The 19,230-nt window shown below is 31.6% G+C and overlaps 1 protein-coding gene across 1 annotated transcript; it reads right to left on the bottom strand.

Annotated features, from left to right (window-relative positions):
* Positions 1-1,482: 1,482 nt before the first annotated feature.
* Positions 1,483-11,959, bottom strand: LOC107870616. The gene is made up of 5 exons (XM_016717203.2): positions 11,555-11,959; positions 9,081-9,211; positions 6,038-6,160; positions 5,190-5,317; positions 1,483-1,966 (listed from the first exon to the last, which is right to left on the bottom strand). The coding sequence occupies exons 1-5, from the start codon at positions 11,751-11,753 to the stop codon at positions 1,654-1,656; spliced, it is 894 nt and encodes a 297-aa protein (XP_016572689.1). The 5' UTR covers positions 11,754-11,959; the 3' UTR covers positions 1,483-1,653.
* Between the last annotated feature and the right edge of the window lie 7,271 nt (positions 11,960-19,230).

Genomic DNA, 19,230 nt, shown 5'->3' with positions numbered 1-19,230 from the left:
TGAAAATCAAACCCATTGAATAATTAAAATGTGAATACTCAAATTACCATCAATTAATCAAAATCAAAATACTCAAGTTACCACCAAACTAAACTTGAAATTGAAATCACCATCTTTTCTGGCTTACCTTCAAATTGAGATATTTTCACCACCTTACTGCTTTCAATCTCCATTTTTGTAGGAGAAAAATAAGCATTGAAATAATTTTTATTTTTATTTTATATTTGAGAAAATAAGAAATATGAGAAATTGACATTGTTTTTTCAAAATAAATCTATAAATAATCGATTCAATAGAACCAAATAAAATCTGAAAATAGTCCTTTTTGATTTTGATCGGATAATTATAAACTCGTAATTTCTATTACTAAAATCAGCTATAGTAACCAGATAGGAAAGAGAAATAGAAAAGGAAAAACTACTTGAATTTTTTCCCTCAAAATTTAATCAAAAAATAAAACTTGATTTCAAAACTTTTAAGCAAATTAAGACGAAATTAAAGCTCCAAAAACTTAAAAGTAAGAAAATTTAGAACATAAATGAAAAAAATCGTATCTTTTAAAGTTGATTTTGTTGAGATTAGATTGAGAAGAGAGTGACTCTTTCTTTTGAAATTAAGCTCCAAGGATATAACAATGGAGGTTTGGAGAAATCAAATTTTTAAAAAGAAGAAAAAGGATTTTTGAAACTAATTATCAAATTTAATTACACATGGCATTTTTTAATTGTTGGTTGCTGACAATTTTCTTCATTCACGCACTTTACAGGGGTGACCACACACATAGGCTCAAAATCATTCAAAATGATCTATTTGCAAGGGTTTGTACAAATTATATGGTGTAATAGATCGCCCGCAAAATTTAAGTGTTTTTTTTGCAAATTTCTTCAATAGTCAGATAAGGTCAACAAAGTCTTAAAACTCCCACTAACAGATACTGGCAATGCTGATAACTTGGAAAAAATACTTGACAGTACCTCTTAAGTCTTCAATTAAATAAAAGTAACAAGTGGATCCCACAATATTATTAAGTTAAAAAAGTAAAGTCGTTCAAACATCTAGAGACAGTGCAACAATTGTATTAGTTGTCCCAACAATGATCAAATGTGTCCAACAACTTTACATAATTGTCAAACAACTTTGATAGTTGTTGGAACAACTTCTATAGTTGTTGAGACAACTTTAAAAGTTGTTGAAGCAAAAATGTTAAAAAAATTGAAAAAAAAATTATCACTTTTACCTAATTTTTAAAACTTAAAAAACCCCTCTTAAATAACAAACTTATTTGTCACTTTTAATTCAAAATCCCATGATACATCATGTTGAAAAACAGGAGAGAAGGCATCAGAGTGGTTAAAGCTACAAGCTTCCTGGTTAACTGTTACCACACAGATTCAGATATTATTGGTCCTGAAGAGCAAAAACTAGAAACAAAAAGCACATGATCAGGACAATGTAGACTTCATTCACTTGGGCACAGAAAAATGCTCGGGGAATTTTCTTTACAAGTATTTATTCCTGCAGTTTGTTCTGTACACAAGAAACTAGAATACAACATATGGTAGAAAGTGTGTGTATACTGGTACAAAGATATTACATATTTCACATTTCCACTTAAAGTGCCAACCGGCTCTAGCACTTCTACAAAAATGAGTGCTATGTGCTATAGTAAACTGCAATTTCAGGGAGACCAATCCGTCTGAAATATTGAATGGCCAACCAACTAGTAAACGACACATAAGCTAGCAGGAAACAAACTCTCCTTAAACAGACTTTATTGAGCGACAGAGTAAGCCTTCTTGCCACCGAAAGTTGATAGATGCAAGAAAACAACCTTCGTAGGAGTCCAAAAAAGATTATTGATATCATGGAAGTTAAGAAACCAGCAATAACTCCGGCTACAGCTTCCCATTTCCAATGCCAGTATGAAACCCCACTAACATACCAAGACTTTAATATCCTCATGAACCTGCCACAATAATATCCAATTAAGACAAATGAATAAGGCTGGCAATGAAAAAGTACAAACTATTAACATTTGAGTGTGATATTCATGTCAACTACAACAACATTCCCAGTGTAATTCCACAAGTGGGTCTATGGAGGGTAGGATGTATGCGGACCTTACCCTTACCTTTTGGGTAGGGAGGCTGTTTCCTTTAATTCAGCCGTTTGAACTTAATCGTTGACAAATCTAAAGGGTGTAGCAAGACACAGAAAAGATAAATTACAGCCAAATGACTACCAGGACTCAAGGAATCATACTTGTTAGCTGGTTACTAGAAAATATGAGTTAACATTTCATTCCTGGCCAATTTCAAGAAACGCTAGCTGCATAGTTAGGGGTCATTTGGTTGGGAACAAGTTATCCTGGATTAATTATCCCGGGGATAAGTTATCCCACCATGTATATGGAAATCACTATGGTATAAATGGTGGGATAAATAATCCTAAGACTACCTAATACCTCCAACCAAACGCGGGATAAAATAGCCCTGCACTTTATCCTGAGATCATTATAACTTATACCTCACACCAAACGACCCCTTAGCATTCACAAGCTAACAGAGACCAATTTCTAAGCTACCATATTAAATTCTAGTTTCAAGTAATACCAGATGCAGAGTTGGTGTTTCTAAGCTAACTCCATACTTCAAGCTTATTCATGTTCAGTTAAAATACCCGTGTAGAGATCACCTCTAAACCAGTTTCGTGATAAACTTGTGAACTTAACTTTCAATCAAAATGGGATCCTGAACGAATAACCCAGGTCAGCTAGAGTTGTGGGTATGGAAGCATACATGGGAAAGTTAGAAGTTCATAAAAAATGGCATGCTTTATGTGGTCGGTAGTCAAAGAGGCCTATTTAACTGAAGTAAATCTAAAGAAGAGAGGTAAGTGATTGTGTCCTAGATGTCAATCTTTGTGGCAAGAAAGCTGAGACAGATTGCCATCTGTTCCTACATTGTAAGGTGACTTCAGAAATCTGGAACATCTTTTTGTGCAGGAGAGGTACTAGATACACAATGTTCCCGGAGGTGCAAAAGACCTGTGTTTTTGCTTTCTCAAAAAAGGTACAAGATAGAAAATGCCAAAAAGCTCTTTAGATTTGCTGAGGTACTGGAGCAGGGGTTCGCCCAGGCAGAAAAGCAAATGGAAGTTGATACCAGCTTGCTTTGGGTGGACTGTTTGGAGGGGAAAGAAATCTGAGATGTTTGAACTTTGAAGGCAAGGCTAGTCCAAAACAGAAGATTAAGATGAACTCCCTAATGTTATTTCATTTTTGGTTCAAAGAAGAATTCCTAGCGGACACTGAATCTATCCTAGAAATTTTAGAATCTTTGAAGTAGAGAAAGATGTGTTCTTGTCCGCTTTGTTCTGCCTTTGAGAATTGATATATAAGAATTGTTACCAACAACAACATACTTAGTGTGTTATACAAAAATGATTACCAAACTCAAGAAATTATATGCCTCAATCCAAAATGAAGGTACGCTTAATCTCAAAAAGGACTTCGAAGATTGTGCCAAGTCCGGTATTTAAGTGGAGAAGATAGAGCGACGGGCCCATTATCCCCGAGTTTCGCAGCTGGAACAAGAATTTCTCAGTCATTAAAAAAAGGGAACAGTGCATCAAGAATAAGGCAACATGACATGAAATGTACGTAGAAATTGACGCAGCAAATGAGACTATTTTATGGCTTGGTGTTTGGGGAGGTGCTTTACGATGGATGAGATTCCCTAGAAGGCAGTTTTGGTAGACGGACCAAAGTCATGATAAACTTCATCCAGACAAATCCAACGGTTTGGTGTGTCTGCAGATTGAATAGCTGCGGATTATCTGTCTGAAACCCCTCAGTATCTTATCTTTTGGTAGGCGCTCCATATCTTGTGGTTTGGCAGGAATTATTCCCTGGATTATGGCTCATTCTGATAAGAGTACAAAAATGACCAATCTGAGACTAAATATAAAGATCCTAGAACTAGAAGTTCCTAGTCGTCTTTATTCCTGTTGGCAGGCCACACACCACTGCCCCTTCTCGTCACACAAACATGATGCCTTCTATTGTGACTCCACCATTCCCCTTCTTCTTGTTGTGCTACAATTCATCTTATTCCCCTTCTCCATTGAGCTGCAACACCACATCATCACCATCTTCTTTTGGTATCAGTCTTGCTGTTTTATCATTTCCCTTCTCATTGATCTCCCCTTCTCCTTCTGCTCATTTTATTTCCGTTTTACCCTGTTCAAGTGAATACTCCAGTTCTTTTTTTAATCTTGTTACTGCAGTGTAATTCCAAATTAGGCAAACGTGACGACTGTTGGTATTAAGTTTGTCTGATTAATTCAATGATTGAAACTAATTATTTCTAACTTTGCATCGAAAATAGTTCAATACGCCGAACAACTTCAAAAATCTGCAAGTGCTAAACATGAACACTGAACAGGAGTGGATGGCAAGAACAATGGGACATCCCATCAGATCCAATCCTATGTAACAAATGATCTGTGTATAACAAACACAAAGGTAGAATAATGCCAGGAAGCACGACCAAGATTAAGGAAATGGCACATGCCAACATTTTCCACCTTTCTTTTGTTGACCAGAGAGACTAAAGTGCAATAGAGGAGAGTATCCGGAACCTAACCATGCAGCATGACTAAGAGCGAAAGCAATTATGAAGATAATATTAACGATCATATCTGGGAAACAGGAAATGCATTATATTGACCAATTATTAACAGACCAAGTCGGAACCTTGCAATGAGCATTAGAAAAATGGACAGATGCGCAATTGATGATCAAAGAAACTCAACCAATACTTGATATTAGGCATTGATCCTCAAAAGGAGCAACAGGAGTGATGCAAACATCATAAAAGCAATGAGCAACTGATGTCAAATGATATCAAAACAATTAAAAGATTCAACGTCAAGAAAGAAGATCCAGGAGGCAACAGATAAAACTCAAGATAATGGGCCCGCCCCTATACTCTTCTCCACTTAAATACAAGGCTTAGTTCCATGCGCAAGGCTAGGTCACAAGTCCCTGAACCTTTGCCACTTGAACTAAGCCCAGGGGAGCCTATTCATTGCTTATATTGACATTTGGGTGTACATTTTTATCATGTCATGAACACATTAAAGATGATAGAACAAGAACAGCATTTTGCTTAAGTAATAATACTCACAAGATTAAATATCGCATAAACATCTCAATAGTTGAGGGGTCTTTTGCTTGGCAATCAAAAAAACCATCTTGATATATGTGCACTTTAGATATTCCCAATGTATACCAACACTCGTAAGTTTTGTTTACCTGAAAAAGGATGTGTACAACAGGGTGACGATACTTGATTTTAAAAGAAAATGAACAGGATGAACCGATTCTTCCTAAAATGACCATAAATTGAGACTGTATGCTTCACACAACGTGACAAATATCTATCTAGTGACTGGGATAACATAAATTTAACAAATTCTTGCAATTTCAACATTTCAGAGAGAAGGAAGAACATATAAGCAAACTGAACACTTAACCTCCTTGCAATCTAGGATCACTCAGTAGGCACTTTTTCATGTAGTACTCGGACATAAACATATACATCAAAGTGCAGACAAAAATTACTCATGCTGATCAATGGTCTTTTCAGATAAATACCCCTTTTCTGAATTCCTAGTTACTGCTGTTAATTTAAGAATTCATTTCTTTTACATATTATAAAATCAGTTGTTTGACAGCTTTATCTTGAAAATAGGACATGCAACATTTAGTTCATTTAGAAAGTGAAAAGAAAATTAAGGTTATCGTTCGGCTAGTGTTGAAAACACTTGCAGAAGGGTACAAACCAGATATAAATTTGATAGACAAATCATGCCATCTATCTAGGAGCAAGGACCATCCCAGAGTAATCGAGGCATAAACAGAAGTTTACCAATTAACTGGAATAAATTTCATGGTAGGAAGTTTGTCTACAGGTAAATCAGTGTTTCTCTTAGACTCTTTACTCAAGTGAGAATACAATGTCCAGTAAACTACCTCGAATTTATCCTTTGTCAACCATGCACCAGAGAAGTTTGGTCTACAATCAGATGGAAGGGCCTCATTAGGTGCCTCTGCCAGTGCAAGTAGTGCCTGACCTGAATGATCCATGTATTCGACCTGTTATTCAGAAATGCATAAGCAAGCAATTGAGTGGTTTCTGCACAATCAGTAAGAAAGTATCCATCTCCCACTCGGGCAAAAGGGAAAAACAAAACAAAACAAAACAGATAAGAAAAGGGAATAAAAATAACAAGCTGCAGCAACTCTCGAAAGTATTCCTTATTCGGTTCATTCTCCAGGATACACATTCTTTGTTCGGACAACTCATTCTCCAGGATAAGCATGTAAGGATGTATTTTGTTCTTCAGAAATGCATAAGCAAGCAATTGAGCGTTGTTTCGTAAACAATCAATATCTCTTCGCCACCGAAACCAAAGCCCGGCCCCCACACACACAACCAAAACAAAGCTGAATACCAAAATGATCCACAAAAATGAAATAAATATAAAAAAATTAACAAATGCAGTAACTTTTAGAAGTAATCCATATTCGGTTCGTTCCCCAAATAAACATGTAAGAATGTATTAGAAATGCTTTGTAATAAATGTTTTCATCCAAGGACGGAACACATATAAAGGTCAGAACCAAGTGATCCATGGACTGCTACCAAGCTGAAAACGGTCCACCTCTTTTTTGTTAGGTAAGTTTAGCTTCAAATGCATCAAGTCCTGTTGCTGATGGAATGCCAATGAAAGAGATAGAATGGCACATAGAAGCGAAGATCCAGAGATCAGAGTTACTCCCTCCGTCCCAATTTATATGAGGTAGTTTGACTTGGCACTGTGTTTAAGAAAGAAAAGAAGATTTTTTAAATTTGTGGTCTAAAATAAGTCAGATGTTTGTGCGGCTATAATTCATTTTATTGAGGGTAATATGAGTATTTTTTAATAACTGTGATGTCCGAGCCAGCTTGCGCGCCTCTCGACTAATTCCACGGGATACTACCACCTCCCACCAGCAACTGCTACCACGTAACTCTGTCCACCAAGGCTAGAACAGATGGGAATTGGGAAGAAATCACTTTGTTTGTCTCTATTGGGAATTGAACCTGAGACTTCATGTTGCTCAACCCAACTTCATTGAACCACTAAGCCACACCCTTGGTTGCAGGGTAATATGGCTATTTTAAAGTTAAATTGTTACTAAATGTCGAAACATGTTATTCTTTTTGGGACTGACTAAAAAGGAAAGTGAAACATATAAATTGGGACAGAGGCAGTATTGTATTGAAATCTAAGAATATCACCACTTATATAAAGAAAGTGAAAAATAGTAAGATAGGTGAAATTTATGGCCCGTTTGGCCATGAGAAATTTTTACTTTTTTGGAAAAAAATTGGATGCTTTTGAAGACGTCAGTGGATGATACGAGCCAAATGGCCATCTATGCTTTTGAAGACGTCATTGGATGCCAACGCATAAAGACTCAAGACTTGGTCACCTCGAGGACACAAGAACATGCATGGAGGACCCGTTTTGAGCATGACATAAGGCAAACCCGTGTGTGGAAGATGGGGTGGGGGCTTACCTTTGATGCCAACCCGAGACTACAAGTGTTGAAGAATGACCCCACGGTTGTGGAGCACTGAAGAAGAACCCTTCATTAAGGGTGTTTTGGGGATCACACTTTGTTAGAAAGACACTTCATGGCCACCCCTTTCATTAAGGGTATTGTGGTCATTTCTGTTAGGTAATAAGCTAGCCTCTATATAGTCTTCTATTAAGTCATTTGTTCTTTAGTTTTGGAAGGATAAATATATGAAAGTCTTCTTCTCTCTTTGAGAGTGTAACACCCTTAGTGTAGGGCTTGGATAAGCCATTAGTGTAGGGCTTGGATAAGCCAATATTGTTCTTTGCTTGGAAACGGTGGATCTTGAAGTGAGTTGATTCCCTTGGCGGTCACCGTAAGAACTTGGTACTTGTTAACTTATTTTGTAAAGGTTTTAGAGTTTTGATACACTCTTTAGTTGCTACCTAATGGGTTCTCTTTGTGTCAAGTTAGCTATCTTTTACTCTTTTTAATTTATGTTTGCTTCTCGTATCGTGTTGTAGTCTTATTGTTGCGGGTAAAGGCTTGTGATTGTGGGTTGTTTGCGGACTGTTTTGGTGTTGTAGATACTAGTTTGGCCATGAGAAATTTTTACTTTTTTGGAAAAAAATTTCACTTTATGCCAAATACAACTCCAAGTTGATGTTTGGCCATGAGAATTCTAAATACAACTTGGGAGTTGTATTTGGAAAAGTGAAAAACAAGAAAAAGTTGTTTTGACTTTTTTCCATCTTCTTCCCTCACAAAAATCCAAAAACAACTCCAATTAAATACATGGACAAACACAACTCCAACTTCAACTTCAAAAATTTTAGTTTTCATGGTCAAACGCCCACTTAGAATATTACACGTGACTAAATACACAGTCCAATCCTGCTAAAACTAAAAGTTACAGAGCCATGTATTATTTAATGCATTCAATGAAAAATGTCGTCTTATCGGGTTAGGTGAAAGTTTTAATTACTAATATCTTTCCAAGCCAAAATAGATATATACCAAAGAGCTTAAAGAAACACTTGTCTCCTCTGATACGCAAGAAACTCTGTTCTTTGTACATGATTATTACCTCCCCTATCATTTAGGAGTTATAATCAATCTCCAATTGAACTAGTTCTCCGGCATACAACAAACCCGGCTTCAAAAATCATTCTCTAGCAAAATCTTTGTGAAATAGAATCTGCTATAAACCATGGAACTCAAACTAGAATTTCAGGTCAATTGTATAAGAAATTCTCTTTTATTGACAAGTAATAATTTTGTTATAAATTTATCCTGGAGATGGAACTCCTATACGCCAAGTATACAATGTTCCTTTTCAAGAACTTTAATCGCATCAACGGATCATCAGATACAAGCAACTTATCAATATGTGCAAAAGAACTATAAATGGAAAATAATATCTAAAGGAACAATAAATAGTGGTATTCACCTTAAACACAGAAGCCCAATAGTAATCATAATGACATCGGAACTTTTTGCTTTCAGAAGGGTAAAGAACATGCTTTGCTTTATAATTCAACAAGCCCAGTTCACAGACTTTAGAAGACCTAAGATCCACACCTTCAAATAAGACAAAATAATTGCTTTAAATTGAAACTTAAACCAATAATGAACTGACATTTAAACCAATCCGTACTATGAGTTAAAAAGGACATGACATTTTGTCATTGCTCCTTGTGAAAGGGTTGTAACAATTTTTACAGAAACAAAAAAAACAATGGCATTAGTGTGTTCTTTTTAGTTTTTTGGGAACTGGTAACTTTGAGAATGCAGTCGTGTATTACATTAAAAAAAAGGATGCATTGGTGTATTACTGCTAATAATGTATTAATCAAATTAGGCAGTTCCGACCAAGTAACTAAGTAAGTCACTGGACTAGGAGGGAGTTCATCTCTTACATGGAAAAACAGCGGAAAAGCTTCTAGACTACTGCAGCTGCAACATGTAATAAGGGGTCATTTGGTATTTGGACAAAAAAGAAGGGATATATCCCTACTTATATGTGATTAGTGCATGGGATTGCTAGCCCTCCAGGGGACATGTACGGAGTATCTAACTGTTATGTTAACTCTATATGGAAACAGGTGCCAGAAGAAGTGCTGGCCTCTGTAAGGAACTTGTATATGATTGTACTTGAAGCAGGTTTCAATATTCTTCTATGGATTATAAGTTATATACCCTTGTGTAAAGATTTTTAATATCATCAATGTACTATAACCTAATATGACAGTTTAGTATTAATTTTATCAACTTAACAATTATTGTTTGTCGTAGATTTACCAGTAATTACCTTATAAATAACCCGATTGTTTAAATAACTTTTACACTATCCATACACATCTCCAGAAACAGCCTTTCTACCTCCACGAGGCAGCAGTAAGGTCTGCGTACTCTCTACCCTCCCCGGAAGCCACTTGTGAGATTTCATTGGGTATGGTTGTCGTTGTAGCACACAAAACTTAAACACTTCTTCCATCAACGAAAGTTGAAGCTAATGAGTAATGGCTAATACTAAACATGCTGACCCATATGATATCCTTGTCGTTTCAATAAAATGGTGTGTTTTCTTCCCCTAAAAAGTAACAGAGCCGCTCCAATATGCAACAGTACCATTGGCAGCCATTTCACAGTGTCATTACACCGCATCTACATAGTGCATCACCTCCGCCACCGGGAAAGATAGAAAACACCACCCACTGAGTGTCAGCCAATTTTTGAGTGAGATACACGAAGTAACTTGTATCTAAAAGCTTTCCCTCTTGAACCAATCGATTCGCAATCATGATATCAAACTTTGCACTTATTCAGAAACCATAAAAAGGCAGTGTAATTTAAGTTGTCGTAGCAGCCAAAGACAGAAAGACTATATCAGTATATATTTTCCTACAAACATTGCTTTGAAGTCTCAACCAACTTACATTGAATGAATATGCTACTTTTATAGATTGAGATTTTAGCTGATTTCGTTGCAAATTTCATCAATAAGCACAACATTATTTTTTCCGTATCTCCTCACACTATTCGTACACCTATAACTCTTCGTTGAACATATTTTTTGGCATTTTTACAATTGATATGAATCTGTTTCTTTTCCACCACCCACTAAATGACTTTATGAGTCTATGATATGCTTTCTCTACATCAAATGAATATCATGTAGAAGTCTTTCTCCCTGCTTTTAAATTTTGATCAATCTTCTCAATGAAAATTCCCTGGCGACCAAAAAAAGAGCAAAATCCACCAATGCAACTCGAAATGCAATGCTCTAAACCCCTGGAAAGTAATGCCAGAATGAATATCTTCTCAACCATTTGAGCTCCAAATTATGTTTAAGTCTTTAAGGGATCCTTAATTTATAAGCAACCAGCACCAATCAAAACTAAAAAGGGAACTTTTGAGATATATATGATGCTAAAAACACACAAGAAGGGTTACTCAAAAATTTGAGATTCTAATACTCATCGGACTCTTTAACTTTGTTCAGATACCTTCCATTTCTTAGACTCGAAAAACAAAACCCATCAGCAAAATTCAGCAAGACAAGTTAGTTAACACTCAAAAGAAGCAACCCCACCAGCAAAAGTCAGCAAGGAAAAGGAATAAACTTTACTCAAATATTGCAATTTCTAGCAACCACCAAGACTCCCAAAGCAAAACCCACCAACAAAATTCAGCAATAAAAGTTAATTAACTCTCAAAAAACAAAACCCACCAACAAAATTCATCAATAAAAGTTAATTAACTCTCCAAAAACAAAACCCACCATCAAAATTCAGCAATAAAAGTTAATTAACTCTCCGAAAACAAAACCCACCAACAAAATTCAGCAAAAAAAAATGTCATAAACACTCAAAAAAACAAAACCCATCAGAAAAATTCATCAATAAAAAAGAATCAACTTACTGCTAGAGACAATTTTGCATTGAGAAGGGAGAGATATCGGACTGGAAATCGACAAGTTGCCAAGAATAACCGCTAAATAAACCAGCGAAAATGCGACTGTAAATAAGGCACAGAAAAAGGCAAGAATCCCCAACAATCTACGCAACTTTGCTGACCCGCGAATCTCCTTTCTCTTCTCTCGATTTTCTGCCAAATCCATCGAAGCTGAATGGCAGTTGTGTAAATTAGTGTGTGATTTACGGGTAGTTTGGGAAATTGAGGAGGGTTCCGGTAACCGGAGAATTCATCCGGTGATCGGAATATTTAAAGGTTGAATTGGTGTTTGGGAAGAAGATATTTTTCGAGATTTTTGCTATCAGTCAGCACTGGCACATTTTTCACTTACGTTTTGCTTTGGAATAACTAATTACATTTATATTTATTTATTTATTCATAATTATTAAATAAAACTTACGTACTTAAAAAAAATAACAAATGGATATATATATTAAGCTTAATTATTAAGTGTGAAATTTATTACTCCCTCCGTTTCATAATAAATAAATTATTAGATTTTAGCACAAAAATTAAAGAAAAAACATTAAAAATATAAATTTAACACAACTTCTATTTTTACCAAAAAAAAAAAAAATTGACCTTATAATACCTTTTTAAAAGTTAATTGATTGTCAAATCATAAGGGTAAATTTGAAAAAAATTTAATGATTCACTTATTTTGAAACACCAATAAATATCCCAATAATTCACTTATTCTGAAATCGTGGGAGTATTACGTTGTGCATTTTATGTTCTTGATTGGTCTAGAATGAGAAGTAAGTTTAGACTCGATTCGACGAGATTTATGAGTTTTATATTAACTATGGCTAAGTTTATTATATCTCTGATAAAGTACATTGTTATACTAATTTTATAATAAATATTGTGTATGATAGTTATCTTGTTAATGCAATTATATCTAGAGAAAAAAAATAATTATCCTTGATCTTGTTCGAGATTTGTAAGAAGACATTTAAATTTTTACTTCGACTTTTTTTTATTTTGTTGCAAATACACTATTTTGACCCTCTGCATGTATACCCGCGCTACAGGTGCGTGAAAGAGCTCGAATTTGATTTTTTTGACCAATTAAAAGATGTACGCGTAAAATAATTAATATATAATTTATATTCTTTTTTAAAAATAATAATATTTATTTTTTAAAATTATCTCTGCCCCTCAATCCACCCACCCTTTCTTCTTCAACTCAATTCACCATTAAAGCTCCCCATTGAAGCTTTTAAAAAAAAAAAAAAAAACAATAACATTCATTAAAGCTCCATTTTACAATTAAATCATATCATTTAACTACCCATCATTTCTTCTTCAATACAATGTCTTCTTCAACACCATTAAAGTTGTTCAATACAATGTCACCATTAAAGTTCCTCCATTGAAACTTTAAAAAAAAAAAAAAATCATATCATTAAAGCTTCATTTTCAGTTAAATCATATAATTTAACTATCTTTAAAACTCAATTCAATCATATAACTATTTTTTGAAGTGATTTGAAAAAAAAAAAAAAACAAGAGACGGGAATGCTGATGGAGTGGGGGTTAGGAAGAGATGTTGATGGGTGAGGGTGCTGAATGGGAGTGGAGATAGAGGGGAGCTGCTGGACGTGGGGGAGGGGGGAGGGCAGTTGCTGGATGGGTGGGGGGTGGGGAAAGCGATGGTGTGGTGGGGTGTTAAATTAAATAAAAAGGAGAAATTTATTTTAAAAAAATATGAAATTAAACGTATTTAACATGTGGCAGCACCTAATTGGTGCGTGTTCACTCTCTTTGTTGTGATTGAGATTCAGCGAAAAATGGTGTGTTTTCAATGAAATAAAGAAGAATCGTGGGGTAATAGGTCGAATTCAAAGTTTAGGTGTCTTTTTGAAAATCTCGGACAATATCAGGAGATAATTATGTATTTACTCTTATATTTATAATCTATACTAGTCGCATTAGGCCTGTGCTAAGCCCGGGTCCAAAATTAATATTAAATTTTATATTTGCAAACTTTTTTATATCTTATTGCTATTCTTATTTTAATTTTTATTTTTATTTTTCCTATAGGTAGTTTGAAGATCTCACAATATTTCTAGTATTAATCAAAAAAAAAATTGTAAATTGAAAGAATTTTTTTTTCTCAAAGTTTATTTTAGATTTTTGTTTTAGTTTCAAACACATGCATGCATTAACACTATTTTTCTTTTTATTTTAGTGGGAGTTTTGGAAATTAAAGTCTTTAATGATCCAAATCGAGTTTTATCTTATGTTGAATTAACTTCATCATTCTTTTCTCAATTCTTTTTCATTAAGTTTTTTCTAATTAAACTTATATTAATTAACTCATTTATTACAAAAAAAAAAATCTACATTCACAGTAATATAATAAATATTTAATACCGCAAATTATTGTAGGATAACATCAATAAAGTTAACTTATAAATAATGATAGAATTTAATTTAAATAATTAAAAGAATTGATTCAACAAAATACTTCTGTAGATCTTCCTTCGTATCAAAAATAGATGTTTCATTCTGCTGATCCATTCTAACAAATTAAGCGAGTATTATAGTACTTCTTTTATCCATATTATTCTTAGTATTAAATAACTATATAAGTTATCGTAATTAAATTTACGATTTTAAAGCATCATTGATAAAATCAGTTCACTAAAATACATTTTTAATCAAAAAAGAAAAATACTCCAACCTTTCCTAAACAGGTGTTCCTTTTGGTTTGGACACACCCTGCAATAAGCTTTTCACTTCTAAAAAATTAAAAATTACTTTACTAACTCACTCTTAATTAAATTTCGTCTCTTTTCAAATTTACATTGATTATTATATTTAAACTCAGAGGTATATTAAACAGATTATGATCAAACTACTCTTAAAGATTTAAATGTGTATTTATTTAGGAACAAAATCACAACCGAAAAAAACACCTATAAAGAAATGGACTAAGTAAGAATTGTAGTAGGATATGAATGTAAATGGTAGAGGAGCAAGAAAATATAACAAAAACCATGTAAAATATCAATAGGATACACCAATTAAAAATGTCTACTTAGAAAAGAATTAAAAAGAAAAATAATGTAAATGAGAATAGGCCACCTATAGCAATTTGACCAATATAAAAAATTTAATATTATTATATTCATTGGGAGGACTACCAAATTTGGTCATCCTCACTTATATATAACAGTAATCTATAATCTATAATTTATATCTATATCTATAATCTATATATTTATATAATATATTAAAAGTGTGAAGACTCTTATAAAAGTGATTTGAGATTGTAATCTACTATTTTAAGTTGTTAGCCATTATAATTTACAGTACTCTCTTTGTCCAAACTTTTGTAATATTGATAGTCTATTATATTTTTAAAATAGTTTAAGTTTTTAATTATTGAAAATTTATAATACTTTTTCTTCTATTTCAATTCGAATCAAATATCACAATTGAAGTCACGAAGCAAACATGTTTTAAATGACTCATAATAACTTCTTAGAAGTGATACAATGAAATTACTATAAAAAATAACTGTGGAAAAAATTTAAGTGGGTCTCATATAAGATGTCAAGTTAATTTGAAACATCAATAGTTAATTTATCATTTTTTTATTAAATATTACTTTTTTTAATAGTTAGATGACTCATAATAATTAATTGGGGAGGATAAAGTAAAATTACGGTTGAACCAACTGAAGCAGACATGTCATAAATGTCAATTTTATTTTTTTATTAAATATTATTAATTTTTTAATACGTAAATGACATATAATAATCAACTAGGAAATAACTTAATAGAAGTAATTTAACAAAATTAATATTAAAATAGTTGTGAAAAAAATTTAGACGAGTCTTATATAAGACGTCGAGTTAATTTAAAACATCAATAGTTTGTTTGTCATTTTTTATTTATTTTATCTTTTTTATTAAATATTATTAATTTCTTAATACTTACATGACTCATAGTAATTAACTAGGGATGAAATAGTAAATTACGGTTAAAGCAACTGAAGCAGACATGTCATAAATGTCTATTTTATATTTTTTGTTAAATATTATTAATTTTTTAATACTTAAATGGTATATATAATTAATTAGAGGTGATATAGTAAAATCACGGAGGAAGTAGGCATGACGACCGCCACCTGCTTCCCTTCACATTTCTATATATTAGAACTAGATGTCGATGACCCGTGATAGTATGGGCCCAATAAATATTTTTTTGTTTCAATTTATGTGACATAGATAGAATTTAGATAAATAATTATATTTTTAATATATTTTTTACATTTAAGTTGTTAACTATTATAATTTATAATAATTTTTATGTAAGTTTCAAATAATATATGTTACTCTTCTTGTCCAAATTTTTGTGGTATTGATAGTCAATTATATTTTAAAAATAATTTAAGTTTTTAATTATTGAGATTTATAATATATTTTTTAATTCCAAATTTAAGTGGCACTGATATAATTTCAACAATCAAACATTTGTATTACATCTTTTAAATTTTAAGTTATTAATTATTGTGATTTATAATACTTTTATATTTTTATTAAGATATATAACATACTAATTCTTTTAGACATTTTAAATTGTTAACTATTATAGTTTATAATACTTTTCATGTATTTTCAATTAATATATGTTATTCTGCTTATCCAAACTTTTATGGTGATAGGCAATTATATATTTAAAATCATTTAAGTTTTTAATTATTGTGATTTATAATATTTTTTCTTCTATTCCAAATTAAGTGACACTGGTATAATTTTGAGGGTCCGTCAAATATTTTATATCTTTTAAATTTTTTAAGTTGTTAATTATTGTGATCTATAGTATTTCTTTTGTATTCATTTGGTCTCTATTTATGTGATATAAATAAAATTTAGATAATCAATTATATTTTTAATATATCTTTGTAGATATTTTAAGTTGTTAGCTATTGTAATTTATAATACTTTTTCGGCATTATAATTTACTATTTTAAGCCATTAGCTATTGTAATTTATAATACTCTCTCCTTGTCCAAACTTTTCTGGTGTTGATAGTCAACTATATTTTAAAAATAATTTAACTTTTTAAATATTTTGATTTATAATACTTTTTCTTCTATTCATATTTAAGTGACACTGATATAATTTTTAGAGTCAATCAAATATTACGATTAAAGTAACTAAACAGACATGTCTTAAATGGCTCGTAATAACTAATTACAAGTGATATAACAAAATTTCTATAAAAAAACACTTATGAAAAAAAACTTAAATGAATTTTATATAAGACGTCAAGTTAATATAAAAATAACAAAAAATAATTTATCATTTTATATCTATTTTATTTCTTTTATTTAATATTATTATTTTTTAATACTTAAATGACCTATAATAGTTAATTAGGGTGATATAGTAAAATAATGGTTTAAGCAGCTAAAACAGATATGTCATAAATGTCTATTTTTATTTTTCGTACCAAATATTATTAATTTTTTTAATAATTAAATAATCTATAATAATTAATTAGGGATGATATACTAAAATCACGGATAGAAGCAGTTGAAACAAACATGTCATAAATGTTTATTTTCTTTTTTTATTACATATTATTAATTTTTTAATATGTTAATTACTTATAATAATTAATTAGGGGTGATATAAAAAAATCACGGGTTGAAGCAGCTAAGTAGACATGTCATAAATGGTTATTCATTTTTTTTATTAAATATTATTAATTTTTAAATGTGTATGATTTATAACAATTAATTAGGGGTGATATTATAAAATTATGGGTTGAAGCAACTGAAGCAAAGACGTCATAAACAATTATTTACTTTTTTTATTAAATAATATTATTTTTTTAATATATAAATAATTTATAATAATTAATTAGGGGTGATAATAAAATCACGGATTGAAGCAGCTGAAGCAGAGATGTCATAAAATAGTTATTTACTTTTTTTTATTAAATAATATTAACTTTTTAATATATAAATAATTTATAATAATTAATAGGGGGTGATGTAGTAAAATCACAGAGTGAAGCAGGCGAAGAAGCAGGGAGGACAACGGTGTCCTGCTTGCTTGATGACACTTATATATATTGTCCTTCATTAAAAGAATGTGCAATAGACAAAATCGTCTTTTTGCTATTTTTTTCAATTAATTATTATTAAATTATAATCCTAATATTTTTTTTACCTGTTTATAAAAGGTAACAACTCCTAATTGAACTATAGTTTTCAAATACATTAGTATAAATATTTAATTTATTTTCCATATTTAGATATTTAATTAATTTAAAAAATCAAACGGCATATTATTAATGGACACTTTTAATTCCTATCAATTCTAAGAACCCTCCACTGTTAGGAACCCTCCATTTTTTAACTTATTATAAAATTTTAAAAGATATAATAAGAGTAAAATTCTATTATATTAGAAATCAATTTTCAGCAAATTCTATTCTATTAGGGATAAGAACACCCACGTTTTTATAATAACATCTACAACATAAATTTTGATCGCAGAGATATTCTTATAACTATTTCTTTGATGAGCTCGGGAGGTGTGTTTATAATTGCAAAATGGCTAGAACTAATCATATTATTCTAATATCTCGATTATCATATTGTTTTGTTGTACTTTCTGTTCTATTCAAGTCTATATTATTGGTAAATGATGTTTGATCGAACTTTGAGAAATTTTTTGTGCTAAGGTGAGATTTAATAATAACGTTCTCTTCGGTTGGGCTTTGAGGAATTTTTTTTGTAAAGGTTAAAGTTTAATCGTATTTTTCTTATATCTCGAATATTATATTATTTTGTTATAATTTACAGGTGGTAGATGAATGTTCGTTCGGTCTTTGAAGAATTTTTATGTAAATGTTAGATTTAATCAAATTATTTTGTTATAGTTTTTTATCTATTATTATCTATTTTATTATTATTATTTATTATGTAATAATACATATCACAGGAGACAATCAAGATACTCATACGTCATGCATGTCTAGATGCATAAAACTGCCTATATTTGATCTTTATATCAATTAATGATTTGACATGAAGCACACGTGCAACGCACGTACACTTGACTAGTTATTTAAAAAAACGAAAAAAGGCCTAAAATGCCCTTCAACTATATAAATTGGTGCAAAAATGTCCTCCATCTACCTGTTGGGCCTGAAATGCCCCTTACTTCCATCTATTGGGGTTATTTTGCCCTTCTATTTAACAGATTAATCTGGCCCCACTTAATTTATGACATGTCTTTTTTTTATTGGTCAGTTAATAATTAATTAAAATAGTTAATTCTAAATTTAAAAATTCGACCCGCCCCAAGATAATAACCCAACCCACTACCCACCAAACCAAATAACTACCCGATTTCAATACCAGTTCACACTCTTTCTCCTTCTTTTCTCTCTTCGTCTTCTCCGATAGAAAGCACCGACTGCTGGAGTTACAATATTGAATATCTTAGACGACAAAATCTTACACTTCAGGAGTAATTTTAATCCTTTTCAAGTTAGTAATTCTTTCTTTTTAGTGTTTTCGGTTAGGGTTTTCTTTTTATTTTTCAATGTTGTCGCAATTCAATGTATATTGACATTTTTATGTTGTTCCA

The sequence above is a fragment of the Capsicum annuum genome, chromosome 1 (assembly GCF_002878395.1).
Source record: "Capsicum annuum cultivar UCD-10X-F1 chromosome 1, UCD10Xv1.1, whole genome shotgun sequence".
Lineage (NCBI taxonomy): Eukaryota > Viridiplantae > Streptophyta > Magnoliopsida > Solanales > Solanaceae > Capsicum > Capsicum annuum.
The sequence above is the reverse complement of the archived record's forward strand: the minus strand, read 5'-3'. Positions and strand labels throughout refer to the sequence as shown.